Consider the following 13,370-nt stretch of genomic DNA (forward strand, 5'->3'; position numbering starts at 1 on the left):
TGGGGTGTGTACGAGAGCAGCGTGCATATAAAACTCCAGCAGGAAACCAGCGCTAGTTTCCAAACCCAGAGAAGGAGAAGCAGCAATAGCTCTGGAAGAAGGGACTGTAATCAACTTTCCTTCTAAGGAGAAGCTGGGAAATTTCTCACTTTGCTTCATGAAAACGAAGCTGAATCTTTTGCCCAGTGCCTATTAATTAGGTGAAATGGGCCTCTCGCCAACAATTTGACTTGAGCTGTGTCTCTCTAGCCCGGCCAGTTCTTCTTTCCTCCGCAGCGGATTGGCTCTGGCTAGAAGCCTACCTCCTGCAATAAAGGAGTCTGGTTGCTGGGTCGCTAACCCGTTGATCCTTTTCTCTTGTTGGTGATGGCGCTTATCATCTTTACCCTCCGGCTGGCCATCGGCATCCTGCTATTTCCCATGTTCCTGCTGAACCTTCTGGGCTTGTGGAACCAGATATGCAAAAAATGGTTCCCCTACTTCTTGCGGAGGTTCACCGTGATGTACAACGAACAGATGGCGAGCAAGAAGCGCGAGCTCTTCAGCAACCTGCCGGAGTTTGCGGGCCCCTCCGGGAAGCTCTCTCTGCTGGAAGTGGGCTGCGGCACCGGGGCCAACTTCAAGTTCTACCCGGCTGGATGCAGGGTGACTTGTATCGACCCCAACCCCAACTTTGAGAAGTTCTTGATCAAGAGCGTCGCCGAGAACCGACACCTGCAGTTCGAGCGCTTCGTGGTGGCTGCGGGGGAGAACATGCAGCAGGTGGCCGATGGCTCCATGGATGTGGTGGTCTGCACCCTGGTCCTGTGCTCCGTGCAGAACCCGGAGCAGATCCTCCAGGAGGTGTGCCGAGTGCTGAGGCCGGTGAGTGAGGCGGTGCAAGGGGGACTGGTTAGTGGCAACCACTATCCCCAAGGGTAGTTAGTTCTATCAATTTCAGGTGGATCGGACGTTCAACCATAAAAAGGGCAACTAGGAGAGAAGGCACTGTTGAATTTTGTAGAATCTTAGAGTTGGGAAGAAGCTATAAAGGGAAAGACTGATTCTGAATACACAAAAAGTGTAAAACTTCGACAGAGGAAAAAAAATACTATAAACACAGTACAAAAACAAAGAAGTATTTGCCAGGGATGATAGACAAAAAAGGTTAACTTCCTTCATATTAAAAGACATTACAAATCAAAAGATCAGTAGGATTTTTTTTTAAACAATAAGAAAAACACAAGAGAAAAATAGGCAAATAGCAGGAATGGAAATATAAATAAAAATAGCCAATTATACGCCGGGGGCCTGGGTGGCCCAGTTGGTTGAGCTTCACCTTGATCAGGTCATGATCTGACAGTCGGTGAAGTGGAGCCCTGAGAAGGGCTCCATGCTGACAGTGGGGAGCCTGCTTGGGATTCTCTCTCTCTCTCTCTCTCTCTCTCTGCCCCCTCCACCCCCCCACTCTCTCTCAAAATAAATAATTTTTTTTAAATAGCCAATTATGTGATAAAAATGCTCAACCTTACACACAATTAAAGAACAAAATAAAGCCAGATACCATTTTTACCTATTAATACACTATCAGAGGCTTTTAAGGCCAATATGGTATTACGGTTTTGGGAGGCAGGACATCTTCCTTTACATTGGAGGAAGTGCCCTCTTTCGAGGGTAATTTGATAATATCAAAATTTATCAAAATATCAAAAGGTGCACAGAGTCTTTTCTCCACTAATTTATCCCATAGTTATACTGCACAAATATGCAAAAACGTGGCCATATGCAAAGATATTGGTTAGAGTATTTATAATAGTATAAATTGGAAATAGCCTACATGTCCATTGACAGGAGGCCATTCAAGTAAACGGTCACAGAGTATAGAAGAATTCTGTGCAGTTGTTAAAAAGAACAAGGAAGGGTTACCTATGTTGATATGGAAAAAATCCCTAAGAGATCATGTTGAATGAAAAAAAGCAATCAAAGCATAGACAATTAGGTAGAGTATAAGTGCATGGGATATACATATGTATGTATGTGTATATATACATACACACACACATATACATACACATATATATGTGTGGGATATACATATATATGTATATGTATATATATGTATACACACATACATAGACACATATATGCATATGTATATATGTTAAAGTGTGGGATATACATATATATGTATGTATATATATGTATACACACATATATGTACACATATATATGCATGTGTATATATGTTAAAGGAAATGACAGACAAAAAACTATTAACAATGGTTACCTCTTGGGAATGGGATTGGATGCAGGGGAAGAATCACTTTTTTTTTTAATTTTATTTTTTATTTTTTAAAATTTATATCCAAATTAGTTAGCATATAGTGCAACAATGATTTTAGGAGTAGATTCCTTAGTGCCCCTGACCCATTTAGCCCATCCCCCCTCCCACAACCCCTCCAGTAACGCTTAGTTTGTTCTTCATATTTATGAGTCTCTTCTGTTTTGTCCCCCTCCCTGTTTTTATATTCTTTTTGTTTCCCTTCCCTTATGTTCATCTGTTTTGTCTCATAAAGTCCTCATATGAGTGAAGTCATATGATTTTTGTCTTTCTCTAATTTCACTTAGCATAATACCCTCCAGTTCCATCCACGTTGTTGCAAATGGCAAGATTTCATTCTTTTTGATTAGTGAGTAATACTCCATTGTATAATTATACCACATCTTCTTTATCCATTCATCCATCGACGGACATTTGGGCTCTTTCCATACTTTGGCTATTGTTGATAGCGCTGCTATAAACATGGGGGTGCGTGTGTCCGTTCAAAACAGCACAAGTGTATCCTTTGGATAAATGCCTAGTAGTGCAATTGCTGGGTCATAGGGTAGTTCTGTTTTTAGTTTTTTGAGGAACCTCCATACTGTTTCCCAGAGTGGCCGCACCAGTTTGCATTCCCATACTTTTCATTTTATATCTTTTGGTATTGTTTGGAATTCTTTATACTTGCATGTAATTTTTACCTATTACCTTTATTATGTTTTAATAGTTTTATTCTAAACATAGCTGAACATAGATAAAGTATGGATGTCTCAACATTTGAATTCACTGCTCTAGTAGAACAGGATGCTCTGTAATCCCCAGTTTTATTTTCTAGTAGAGAAAAGTTCCTCAGGAAGAAAAGGACTTGAGATGGAGTTTACAGGCAATGATATAATTCTGTCTTTGGTTCAAGGATAGGCCGACATCAAAGTAGTAAATGAAAAGGTTCTGCCTCTCGTACCCAAATGCTGGGTTTTTGTGTCCTGAGACTGGGCACTAACTGGGCAATGTTAGCAAATGTTTTGCTTACAGTGTTATCCCTACAAAACAAGTAATTCTGACCCCTGTTTTAATAGCACTCTTAAGGAGATCACATTCTTTTTTTGTAGCCTTCTACTCTCTACTGAATAGAACCAGGGGCTTTATTACATTGTCATTTAACCTTCACAACAGTCCTTTAAAGCAGATACTGTCTTCATGTTGTTTTGAGGAAACAGCCTCAGAGAGGTTAAGAAACTTGCCCAAGGTTACACAGCTAGTAGGTCTCACTTCCTTTTATTTATTATTTATTATTTTTGTTTGTTTGTTTGTTTAGAGAGAGACAGAGAGAGAGAGAGAGAGACAGAGCGTGAGTGTGTTGGGGGGCAGATGGTTTCTAAATCTAAATATCTAGCCCAGATCTTTCTTCTAACCCCAAATCTGCATATCCAGCTGTCTATTCAATAGTCACTTGAATGGGGGACAGGCATCTATCTCTAGCTTAAACCTGTGTGACCCTTGGGGTAACACTGGCCTCCGTGGGTCTCCTCCTTTCTCTCCTGCTCTAGTCTATGGATTTTTTTTTTTTACCCAATCAGGAAATTCCAAGTTTTCCATTCCTGAACTTATACTTACATTCCTGTCTTATACTTACCCACAGAAATGGGAAACTCCCACCTCTAAGCTCTCTGCTTGGGATAGGCAAGATTAGGGTAGATAGAAGAGGCTAAGAAGAGTGTGGCCGTCACCACAGGTTTTGGAGGGGATTTGGAGGTCCCTTTCCCCTTACTTCCCAAAGAGGTAGATAGGTAGGAGACTTCTGAAATCCCCCTGATAGTCTATACCCTCCACTGTGTCTATACTTCACCTACATCTATAGGGCTGCCCTAGATGAAAGCAGCAGTTGCTAATTCCTACATGACAGTGACTTACATATCACATCCACCGAATAAAATACCTAATGACACAATGGTACTGTGACTTCAATAATGCTTTTGATGCTTCAGCGTTTTATTATTATTATTAATTATTATTTATTATTTATATATTATTATATATTATATATGCAATATATTATATGTTATTTATATTAATATTATATATAATATTATTTATTATAATTTATTATTTATGATTATTTTTGAAAAAGACACATTTATTCAGTGTCATGATGAGACTATTATATTTAGCAATCAACAGCAGGGGTGCAAAAAAAAAAAAATCTACACTAAAACCCTTTGTTGGGAGGCTCCCGGGTGGCTCCGTCGGTTAAGTGTCGACTTCGGCTCAGGTCATGATCTCATGCTTTGTGGGTTCGAGCCCCGCATCAGGCTCTGTGCAGATAGCTCAGAGTCTGGAGCCTGCTTCAGCTGCTGTGTCTCCATTTCTCTCCACCCCTCCCCTGCTTGCACTCTGTCTTCTTCCCTCTCTCAAAAATAAACAAACACTTAAAAAAAAATTTTTAAAAAACCAAACCTTTGTTGGAATGCTTTATGCTTTCCATAGAACAGAAACTAAAATACCCTGTTATACAATTAGTCACAAAGACAGTCCTCGAGTTTTTTGCCCATACACATGAGTATTGTCTAAAACGTGTCTTCTTTGTAGCAGCTAGGCCCTGCCACCCCTGTGCTTGGCTGAGTTCACAAATCTGTTGGAACCTGTAGCTTCCCTGTCACTTCTCTGACTCTTCTCTCCTGCTAAGCTTTGTTTTCTGGTAGCGATTAAAACCTAAAACCGGCTGACTTCAGCTCAGGTCATGATCTCACAGTTTGTGAGTTGGAGCCCTGCATCGGGCTCTGTGCTGATAGTCTGGAGTCTGCTTCAGATTCTGTGTCCCCCCCCCCCCCCCCACTCCTCTCCTGCTCATTCTCTCTCTCTCTCTCTCTCTCTCTCTCTCTCTCTCAAAGAATAAACATTAAAAATATTTTTTTAGGGGCGCCTGGGTGTCTCAATCGGTTAAGCGGCCGACTTTGGCTCAGGTCACGATCTCTCTGTCCGTGAGTTCGAGCCCCGCGTCGGGCTCTGTGCTGACAGCTCAGAACCTGGAGCCTGTTTCAGATTCTGTGTCTCCCTCTCTCTGACCCTCCCCTGTTCATGCTCTGTCTCTCCCTGTCTCAAAAATAAATAAACGTTAAAAAAAATTAAAAAATAAATAAATAAAATAAAAATATTTTTTTAAACCTCTGCCACTGCCATAGCTGCTGCTGCTGCAACCACCATAGCCACGCTGGGTTTGTGGTTTGGCAAAGTATTGGCCTCCATCACCACAGGGGCCAGAGCTTCCGCCCCCGCAAATTGCCTCCTTTCATGGGTCTAAAGTTTGAAGATTGGCCGTTGTAACTGTCAAAATCATTACAGCTTCCGCCACCTCCAAAGTTGCTTCCATCATTACCAAATCCATGACAGCCATCCCCACTGCCACTGTATCCATTGCCACCTCGACTGCCACCAAAGCCACCTTGCCCACTGCAGTTTCCTCCACGACCAAAGTTGTCATTCCCGCCAAAACCACCCCCGTGACCACCACCGAAGTTTCCAGAACCACCTCGACCTCTTTGGCTGGACGCAGCACTGGCCATCTCTTGCTGAGATACGGCTCTTCTGACTTCACAGTTGTGGCCGTTCACAGTCTGGTATTTTCGAATGACAATCTTGTCTACAGAGTCACGGTCATCAAACGTCACACAAGCAAAGCCTCTCTTTCTGCCACCGCCTCGGTCAGTCATGATTTCAATCACTTCAGTTTTCCCCTACTGTTCAAAATAATCTCTCAGGTGATGTTGTTCAACGTCTTCTTTTTTTTTTTTTTTTTTTTTTTTTATTTTTTTTTTTCGACATTTATTTATTTTTGGGACAGAGAGAGACAGAGCATGAACGGGGGAGGGGCAGAGAGAGAGGGAGACACAGAATCGGAAACAGGCTCCAGGCTCTGAGCCATCATCAGCCCAGAGCCCGACGCGGGGCTCGAACTCCCGGACCGCGAGATCGTGACCTGGCTGAAGTCGGACGCTTAACCGACTGCGCCACCCAGGCGCCCCGTTCAACGTCTTCTTTAATGCCACCGACCAAAATCTTTATCACGGTTAAGTGCGCACCAGGTCTCTAAGAATCTTCTCTCTCTCTCTTTGGTTCCACAACTCTCCCATCCACCTTGTGTGGCCTTCATTCACGGTTGCATCCACCTCCTCCACAGTGGCATAGGTGACAAACCCAAAGCCTCTGGAGCGTTTGGTGTTTGGGTCTCTCATTACCATACAGCCCGTGAGCATTCCCCATCTGGCTCCTCAGATGCTCATCGGTTGTTTCAAAGCTCAAACCTCCAATGAAAAGCTTCTGTAGCTGTTCAGGCTCTTTAGTAGATTCTGACTTAGACATGATGGCTGGGGGAGGGGAGACTTTCACGATGCTGACTTGGCGGTGTCCACGGGCTGATGCTTCAGTATTTTAATTCATCATATCATTTACATCCTTGTGGCAATGGTACAAAAGTGTAAGATATGCTTATTCAGTCTCAGGCAATGCTGGGTGTGGATTCAGACTCTCCCACAGGTTTGCAAAACAGAACCCAAGAGCAATTCTCAGATGAAGTAAAAAAAAAAAAAAATTTGTATGTATGTATGTATGTAAAGTTTATTTATTTTGAGAGAGGAGGGGAGGGACAGAGAGAGACAGAGACAGAGAATCCCAAGCAGGCACCATGCTGTCAGCATGGAGCCCCATGCAGGGCTCGATCCCACTAACTGTGAGATCCTGATCTGAGCCAAAATCAAGAGTTGGGCTGACTGAGCCACCCAGGCACCCCCAAATTTTTGTTTTTAAATAAAAGTAGAAGTTAAAAAAAATGTGCCATTAAAAGGCAAACAACAAACTGGGGGAGACATTTGTAGTATATGTTGCCTTATCATACTAAATGCCCCCACTAAGCAGTAAGAAAAACCCAACACCCTACTAGAAAACTGATGAAGGACATAACAGACAAATCGGAAGAGAAGAAATCCAAATCGCCAATAAGGTTTAGCGAAAGATGTTATCTATATTAAGGATATTAAAGATGTACACATTATTGAAAATGAAATACCATTTTACCCATCAGCTTGCCATGGATACAGAGGAAAAAAGGATTGAGAAGAGTTTATTGGAAATGGACACTCATATGCATTGCTAGTATGAATGTAAACTTGCTATGACTCTTCCGTAGGGCAATTTGACCACCTGTACCAACAGTTTAAGAAGGCACAGACTTTGGACTCAGCAGTTCCACTTTTTAGCAAGTTATTTTTTTTGGAAATAATTAGAGGTTGTCACAGAGATGTACGGACAAGGCTATTCACTGCGATAGTATTTATAATGATGAAAAACTGGAAATAACTTCAATGAGAATGGTTAAAGGAGACATGGTACCTTCAGTGGTGTGAAATGTTGTGTGAAAAGTTTTTAAATCATGTTTTAGGATAATATTCGAATACATAAACAAAGCAGGTTACAAAAGAGAATGTACATTCTAATCCTAGTTTTAGGGAAAAAATAGATATTCACATAACATGAATTTTAACGTTTGACAGAGAGTGCTCATGCAAAGGAGGGAGGGGAGAGACAGAGAGAGAGAGAGAGAGAGAGAGAGAGAGAGAGAGAGAGAATCCCAAGCAGACTCCTTGCTGTCAGCAAAGAGCCCAACGTGGGGCTCAGTCCCACTAACCGTGAGCTCGTGACCTGAGCCAAAACCAAGAGTCGGACGCTTAACTGACTGAGCCACCCAGGCGCCCCTATATGATCAGAAAATATGTGTTAATTGCCTGAAATTGGCAGCTCTGTATAAAATTTGACAGAAGGTGAGACTATTGGCCAAAATGGTGCCTTAGCAGGTTTTAATTTATCCATGCCTTTTCATGAAGTTAGCCTCTGGGGCCACTGAAATCGAAGCTTCTTCAGTCATCTTATAAACCTGTTCTGACAAAACCAATATTCGGGGTTTGTTTGTTTGTTTGTTTGTTTCTCAGGGAGGGGCTTTCTATTTCCTGGAGCATGTAGTCGCTGAGAGCTCAACTTGGAATTACTTCTGGCAACAAGTCCTGGATCCTGCATGGTACCTGCTGTTTGATGGGTGCAACCTGACCAGAGAGAGCTGGAAGGCCCTGGAACGGGCGCGCTTCTCTAAACTTGAGCTGCAGCACCTCCAGGCGCCGCTGCCCGTGGAGCTGGTGCGCCCTCACATCTGTGGATATGCTGTGAAATAGCAGGAGCGGGGGGCGGAGAGCTGCCTGGCTCAGATGGCTTAAGGCTACAGTTTTACTTACACTCACAATACTAATTGGGAGAAAGGAAACCTTTTTTTTTTTTTTAAGTAAAGTTGAATTTCATCCCTAGAAGTTTATGTGATAACCCGTTTAGCCATTTTCTGTTGGCTCCCAGAGGATCAAAACCAAAGCAAACGCAAAACAGGACTCTCCCTTAAAAGGAAACACTGGGCTTTCATAATTGAAGTTTACCATTATCCCCAAACTTAAGTCTGTAACTTCAAAATCCTCCCAGCCGTCTTTTTTGTCTTTTAATATCATAGATTTTTATAATTTTTTCATGTTTTATTTCTGAGAGACAGAGAGCGAGCACAAGTAGGGGAGGGCAGAGAGGAGGCGGCAGGATCTGAGGCAGGCTCTGTGCTGAGAGCAGAGAAGCCAACGTGGGGCTTGAACTCACGAACCATGAGATCATGACCTGAGCGCAAGTCAGACGCTTAACCGGCTGAGCCACCCAGGCGCCCCACAACTTACATGGTTACCTGACGGATTTTAATTGTACCCGCTTTTTGAGAGCTTGGTGCTAATAAGCCGTCAAATCACTCAAAAGAAGACTTTGAAAGGGGAGACGTGACAAGATCTTAATAACTCGCAAATTGAATAAAGAAATCCTACCCAGGCGAAAATCCTAATCTGAACAGCCCAGATTTTTTCAGAAAGAAAGCTGAATGCATGTGTTGTTCTTAGGATCTCGGGGCTGGTTTTCAAAATTAATGGACCAGGATGCCACACCTAGTTCTGCCCAGCTTTACTGTGTTTTCTCCAGTATTCCACCCACATTTGTTTTCCTGCATTCCAGTCTTCAACTCTTAAGGTGAAGAGTGTGCTTGACCCGTTAGTATGTCCATAAAAATAGTTGAGATACTTAAGGTTCTTGACTCCATTTTCCTGATTATGTGGCATATACTTTGCTGGATGTCTTACATTGTAGGCAAGGAAAAGGGCCACTGTAATTAGGAAAACCTTGGGTAATTAGGCATATTTTGTAAGAACCCCTATAACCCAGGCAATCTGTGAATCTGTCAAGAAGTAGACACATATTTTGGAGATAATTCTGACCAAATGTCCCCTCTTGTCCCAAGATGATTTCTTTGTTCCTTGCCACTCTGGGAACCTCTGAAGTGTTAGGTTGGTCAGAGGGCTTAAGAATAGCGTTTTCAGCAATAGTCTGTATGTATTTTAATAAATTTAGTATATTTTCTGAGATGACTTTACAAAAGGACTATTTTAATTATCAAATCAATATGTTCATATAGATTTTAGGAATGGAAATAAATGGTTTATGTCTTTGCTGGCTTGGCTTCATTTTTTTCTTTTTTTTTTTTAATGTCTGGAAGAGGAAAATTAAGCTATTTGAACATACAGATTTATGTTTCTAGAGCCAGGTAATTGCTTACAGAAAGCAGAGGGAGGATCAGAATGGATTTTGAAAAGTTCAAGTCCAAAGACCTCCACTTGTAACCTTCATAAAGCAAAAAGGAAGGAAACATAACGATTCTAACTCTCTTGAACATGAAGACAGTTACTGTTATGGTGAGGTTAGGATAGTTACCTAAGGCCTTCTGAGCTCTAGAACAGGGATCTCCTCCCTCTGCCGTCGCTCCAAAGTAGGGACCTCCTTAACCACCCCACTTCACTATCGGTTAAGGTAGTCCAGTGCTTGAGAAATATGAAAAACCACAGGTTGACATGCTGAAATGTTATCAGCATGTTGAAAGGAATGCCATATAGCACAATGTACTAGGTACATTCTTATCAATTCCCTCTTGTCTGAGTGGTGTGGCAAAGTTGATCCTTTCTGTGGAGAAATAAATAAAGTTTCTTACATTCCACGAGTTCCCGAGCAAGTCTAAGAAGCCCTAATTCCCGAAACTACAAGACCTGTCTTGACATCATGGCTGCCATAGCACCTCCCCACTGCTTTCCTCCACAGGCCAGAAGACACACGTTTGTGGTCATTCCGACAGCCTGTGGAAGTGACCTAAGCCCGTGCAAAATGGAAACCGGAAAAGGTAAAACGGGTCCAATGTCTTTTGGGTCCTGTGTTGGTTAGGATTCCTTCGATTGCAAGTGACGTGACTGTTCAACCACAAAAAGGCATAAGCAGAAGAAAGACCTCCAGACTCAAATTAGTGAAAAGCACAGGGGCAGAAAGCCTCCCGCACAGCTTGAGCAGGGCTCAGCTGATGTGATCAGATGTCACATCTGCCCTTCCTGACTGCCCTACCGGGTGGTGAGTCTGTGGAAGTGGTGCCAATCTTCATGCTTCCCCGGGGCCAAGGCCAGTTGGAAAGATCAAAGCTATTTTGCAAATGCTCCACCCAACTTCTGCACTGAGTCTCAGCTGGCTCTTGTTGACTATCTGGGGTCACAAGTCCATCCCCGAACCAGTCATAATGTTTAGACCAAATGGATTAGGCTGATTTGGCTCAAGTAAAGGTCACAGTGCTTCATCCCCGGGGCTGAGCACACCCAGACCCTTGTGAACGGAGACAAGGAGACTTGTATATCCTCCAAATGAAACAAGGCTGGGGGAAAGCGGGAAGGGAGGCTGAGAAGGCACGCCGCAAATGCTCGTTATGGGCACATCGCTGCATTTTGATCAGACCCTGTTTGCTTCTGGGTGGTAGATTACGTAGTACCGCGCTGAGAACCCTGGCTTTTCACTAGGATAGTTGCATGCACCGAGGAAGATAAAAGACAAAATGACACTGGGTTTGGCATCCAAGTGACTTAGGTCAAGTCCTGGTTGTGTCATCTGTTGACTGTGAGACCTTGGGCAAGTTATTTCTCTAGTGTCACCTTCTTTATTATTATTATTATTTGTATTTTAGTCAGTTCATATACAATCCAAACTGGTTTCAGGAGTAGTACCCAGTGATTCATCACTTACATGTAACACCCAGTGCTCCTCACAAGTACCCTCCTTAATACCCATCAGGCACCTAGCCCATCCCCCACCCACCTCCCTCCATCAACCCTCAGTTTGTTCTCTATCTTTAAGATTCTCTTGTGTTTTGTTTCCACTTTCCTCATCTGTTAATGAGGATAATGTCTACCTCAAGGGTTACTGAGAGGAATTAATGAAGTGAAGCATTTGGTACTTAACAAATGTTAAACTTCATTCGACAGTTACTGAGTGCCTACTGTGTACTCCACCCTTGGTGCTTGGCTTAGAGCCCTGAATAAGCTAGACTTGTTCTCTGCCCTCACGGAGCAGAGGCATAGGCGGTGATAAATGCTAGGAGGGAGAAGCACCAGGCACCAGGAAAATGGAATCGGCAGCTCTGGGGTGGGGGAGGGAGGGGAGGATCAGAAGTTTCCTTGAGGAAGTGACATCCGAGCTGAATTCCAGAGGGTATTAGTATTTCAGCCTAACAGAACAGCTGGTACCACACACAAATAAAAGGAGGAAACACAATGTGTTCAAGGAACTGAAGGCAGGCAGGGCTGGGTACGACAGACTGAAAGGAGGATTTGGGGATGGCTGCTACTTACCCCAGGCCTCTTCCTAATCTTGTTAAGTCCCTGGACCCATGATCCCCGTACTTCATTTTAATGGCAAACCAAACCAAATACCATTGAAATTTCTTATGTTTATATTATAAAACACTCTGTTCCTAAGTGTGTTCATATTCTAATTGCTTCTTCTGAATTCCTACATATTTCATACTTGGATAGCAAGTGAAGCAAATATTGCATAATAGTACCTTGTGTACTCTTAATCCTTAACATAAGCCTTCCCCTTTGGTATTGCTTTAGAAGACCTAGAACTTAACTGAAATTCAATTCCCATTAATCTGTTAATGCAATTGGGAGCGTAATGATCAAGGAGCCTAGTGCCAACAAAAGCTAAAAAGAAAACTGTCCAGTAAGTGTCACTTGAACTCTTTCAATACTAAAACCAAAAGCATTCAGGCTACATTAAAGGAAAACCAAGGGCGCCAGGCTGGCTCAGCCGGAGGAGCATGTGACTCTTGATCTCAGGGTTGGGAGTTAGAGCCCCACGTTGAGTGCAGAGATTACTTAAAAATAAAATCCTTACGAAATAAGAAAAGAATAATCAGAAGTCCCTGATCCATGGAACTGCCAGAATCAAGAACAGAGGACATGTTGATTGAGGATACAGGAAATGAACGTAGAGGGGCCAGTATTCCCAATTTCTAGCTCATTTGGAAACAAACAAAAAAAAACAAACAAAACAACAACAACAAACAAACAAAAAATAAAACATAGGAATTTGCTGGCCAAGCAAGTTATTATTTTATTCCTAAAGGAAATTTGGGGAACCTGTAGAGAATTACATACAAACAAGGACAACTGCCATTCAGAATTTACCGTTCTAAAAGTAAAAACCTCTCACAGCCTTAATTCAGGCTGTGTCCTTCTCAATCTTTAAAATGGGTCCAACACTGATGTCAACCTTCTCCTTGGAATGATCCTTCTATTCCAAGACTCTAATAGCTAATAATAAAAACTTTCATTTATTACATGCCTTCTTTATGCCAGGCACCAAGTTTTTACACAATTATTTCATAGAATACTCATAACTCTATAAGGCAGATACATTACCTGCAATTGACAAGCGAGAAAGGGCCCGTGACAAATGGTCAATGTCACTTGCCCAAAGCCACTTACTGAGTGATCACACCAGTATGCCCATGAAACTTACCTGATTCCAAAGCCCAGCCCTCCCCACAATGTTGTGATGCTTCTTGAGGTCTCTTCAAACCCAAGTCTCTGTAATTCTGTCTCCTTTCTCTACCATTTCACTGTGAATGGCCCCCGAGACTCAT

General features: G+C 42.6%; 1 protein-coding gene and 1 pseudogene across 1 annotated transcript; one reads left to right on the forward strand and one right to left on the reverse strand.

Moving 5' to 3' along the window:
* TMT1A (thiol methyltransferase 1A) lies at nucleotides 1–9,866 on the forward strand. Its single transcript, XM_047866220.1, has 2 exons — nucleotides 1–864; nucleotides 8,278–9,866. The coding sequence occupies exons 1-2, from the start codon at nucleotides 367–369 to the stop codon at nucleotides 8,512–8,514; spliced, it is 735 nt and encodes a 244-aa protein (XP_047722176.1). The 5' UTR covers nucleotides 1–366; the 3' UTR covers nucleotides 8,515–9,866.
* Nucleotides 5,009–6,765, reverse strand: LOC125169791 (heterogeneous nuclear ribonucleoprotein A1-like; annotated as a pseudogene).
* Nucleotides 9,867–13,370: the final 3,504 nt, after the last annotated feature.

Source organism: Prionailurus viverrinus, chromosome B4, assembly GCF_022837055.1.
Source record: "Prionailurus viverrinus isolate Anna chromosome B4, UM_Priviv_1.0, whole genome shotgun sequence".
In the NCBI taxonomy this organism is placed as follows: Eukaryota; Metazoa; Chordata; class Mammalia; order Carnivora; family Felidae; genus Prionailurus; species Prionailurus viverrinus.

Coding starts and splice junctions, on each gene's coding strand:
- TMT1A (XM_047866220.1), top strand. CDS start 367: ATGGCGCTTATCATCTTTACCCTCCGGCTGGCCATCGGCATCCTGCTA. Junction 865..8,277: donor TGTGCCGAGTGCTGAGGCCG/GTGAGTGAGGCG, acceptor TTTGTTTCTCAG/GGAGGGGCTTTCTATTTCCT.